The sequence below is a fragment of the Herpailurus yagouaroundi genome, unplaced genomic scaffold (assembly GCF_014898765.1).
Source record: "Herpailurus yagouaroundi ecotype Mexico unplaced genomic scaffold, PumYag 64281, whole genome shotgun sequence".
Taxonomy (NCBI): Eukaryota; Metazoa; Chordata; class Mammalia; order Carnivora; family Felidae; genus Herpailurus; species Herpailurus yagouaroundi.
The window spans coordinates 1-1,548 of record NW_024417614.1 but is presented as its reverse complement, the minus strand read 5'-3'; the positions used below and the strand labels follow the sequence as shown (position 1 = coordinate 1,548).

At 65.6% G+C, this 1,548-nt stretch overlaps 1 protein-coding gene across 1 annotated transcript in view; it reads right to left on the bottom strand.

The window, feature by feature from the left end:
- LOC121024390 (cohesin subunit SA-2-like) overlaps positions 1 to 1,542 on the bottom strand; it is a 4,041-nt gene extending 2,499 nt beyond the window's left edge. Inside the window, exons 1-2 of the mRNA XM_040466621.1 lie at positions 1,447 to 1,542; positions 112 to 271 (exon numbers count right to left, since the gene is read on the bottom strand). Coding sequence (XP_040322555.1) covers positions 112 to 271; positions 1,447 to 1,509 — 223 coding nt within the window. The 5' untranslated portion in view covers positions 1,510 to 1,542. The remainder of the gene's footprint in view (positions 1 to 111; positions 272 to 1,446) is intronic.
- Between the last annotated feature and the right edge of the window lie 6 nt (positions 1,543 to 1,548).

Sequence of the window (1,548 nt, the reverse complement as noted above, 5' to 3'; positions counted from 1 at the left end):
CCCCCCCTAACTACCCTTCCACCCCGAGGTTACTCCCCTGTCCCCCCACCACAGCCCCCACCTACCCTTCCACCCCGGGGTTCCCCCCGCGCGGCCCCTGGGGGGGCATACCTTCAGACCCCGACTCCTCCAGAAACACGTGCTCCCTGACGAAGCTCAGCAGCTTGCCCTGCAGGATGTGGTCGGGCACAAAGAAGAGCAGCCCCAGGCCGGTGTCCTCGGGCCCCTGGTGGCTCAGGATGAGCAGCAGGTCGCACAGCAGGATGAAGGCCTGAGGGGGTGAGGGGGGGACGGAGCAGCCACAGGGGCGTCATGCCCTGCCTGCCCCCGGCTGCCCCCCAACAGGCTTCCAGGGGTGGGCGACCCAGGGCTGGGCGGGACCCGGAGTACGGGGAGGGGTACGGCAGCCGGCCCCTCGAAGACACCCCCCGCCTCGACCCCACCCTGCCCGTGACACAGGGTCCAACGAGACCAGCACACGGGACGCTTGGTGACGTCGAAAAGCTGCCGTCAGCCAGCAGCGCACAAGGCTGACAGCAGAGTGACGCGTCACACGCAGGCGGGAAAGACAGCCGCACACACGCAGCCTACGGGTAACAGAAAGCCACAGACGCTGCAGACCGGAAACGCAAATACACAACCGTGTGTGACCATCCCTGACACGACACGCACACGCGAAAGAAACCTAGGACACACGTGTGACAAACACAACACACGGACCAGACACGACACGCACGGGACACGATCCAAAGCACACAACGCACACACGAGAAACGCACCACGTGCAGATGACAGACGCGCCCGAACGCACAACACGCGGGCAACGACACACACGGTGAGCGGAAACGTCTGCCACGTGCAGGCTCGCGACCACAACCCGCAGTGACCAGGGGGCGCGGACACACAGCATGACGGGGAGGGGGTCACGAAGGACGGAGCTCGGAGCCCGGAAAGGAGACTCGGGCCCTGCTCCTCGGCCGGCCGCGACACGTATCTGAGACAGCGACGGGGTCGCTCTCACGTGCGCACGTTCGCACGCGCACCAGAAGGAAGCAGCAGGTCGCTGAGCACACACGACAGCACCAAGCGCAGTGGCTTGTCCTGCGTCACGAAGCTGTTAGAACCGCCTCCCCGCAGACGTGACATCGCCCGAAAGACTCTCCGCGTGCAGAAGTTGCCCACACTCGGCGTCCAGGGCCCCACGCAAAACGTGTGTAATGCACGTAACCAGGGGGGCGCACGCACGGGTTTATGCGAACGGGACATTTACGCGCGTTCATGCACCTAAGTGGACGCGTCACCATGCAAGACACGCGGTACGACGTGGAAACACCGCCACCGAAAACACGAACGGGCCCCGATCCGCACGGGCCTCTCTACCGCCCCTCCCCTTGTTTGGCCGTCCCGGGACCCCCGCCCCGTGAGGGTCCCGAGGGACGCACCCACCTTCTCACTCAGCACCTTGCTCTGGTGGCTCAGGTACACGCGGCAGGCCACGCAGAACTTCATCAGCCGCCTCCGCAAGTCCAGGAGCGCGTCCTGCCAGAC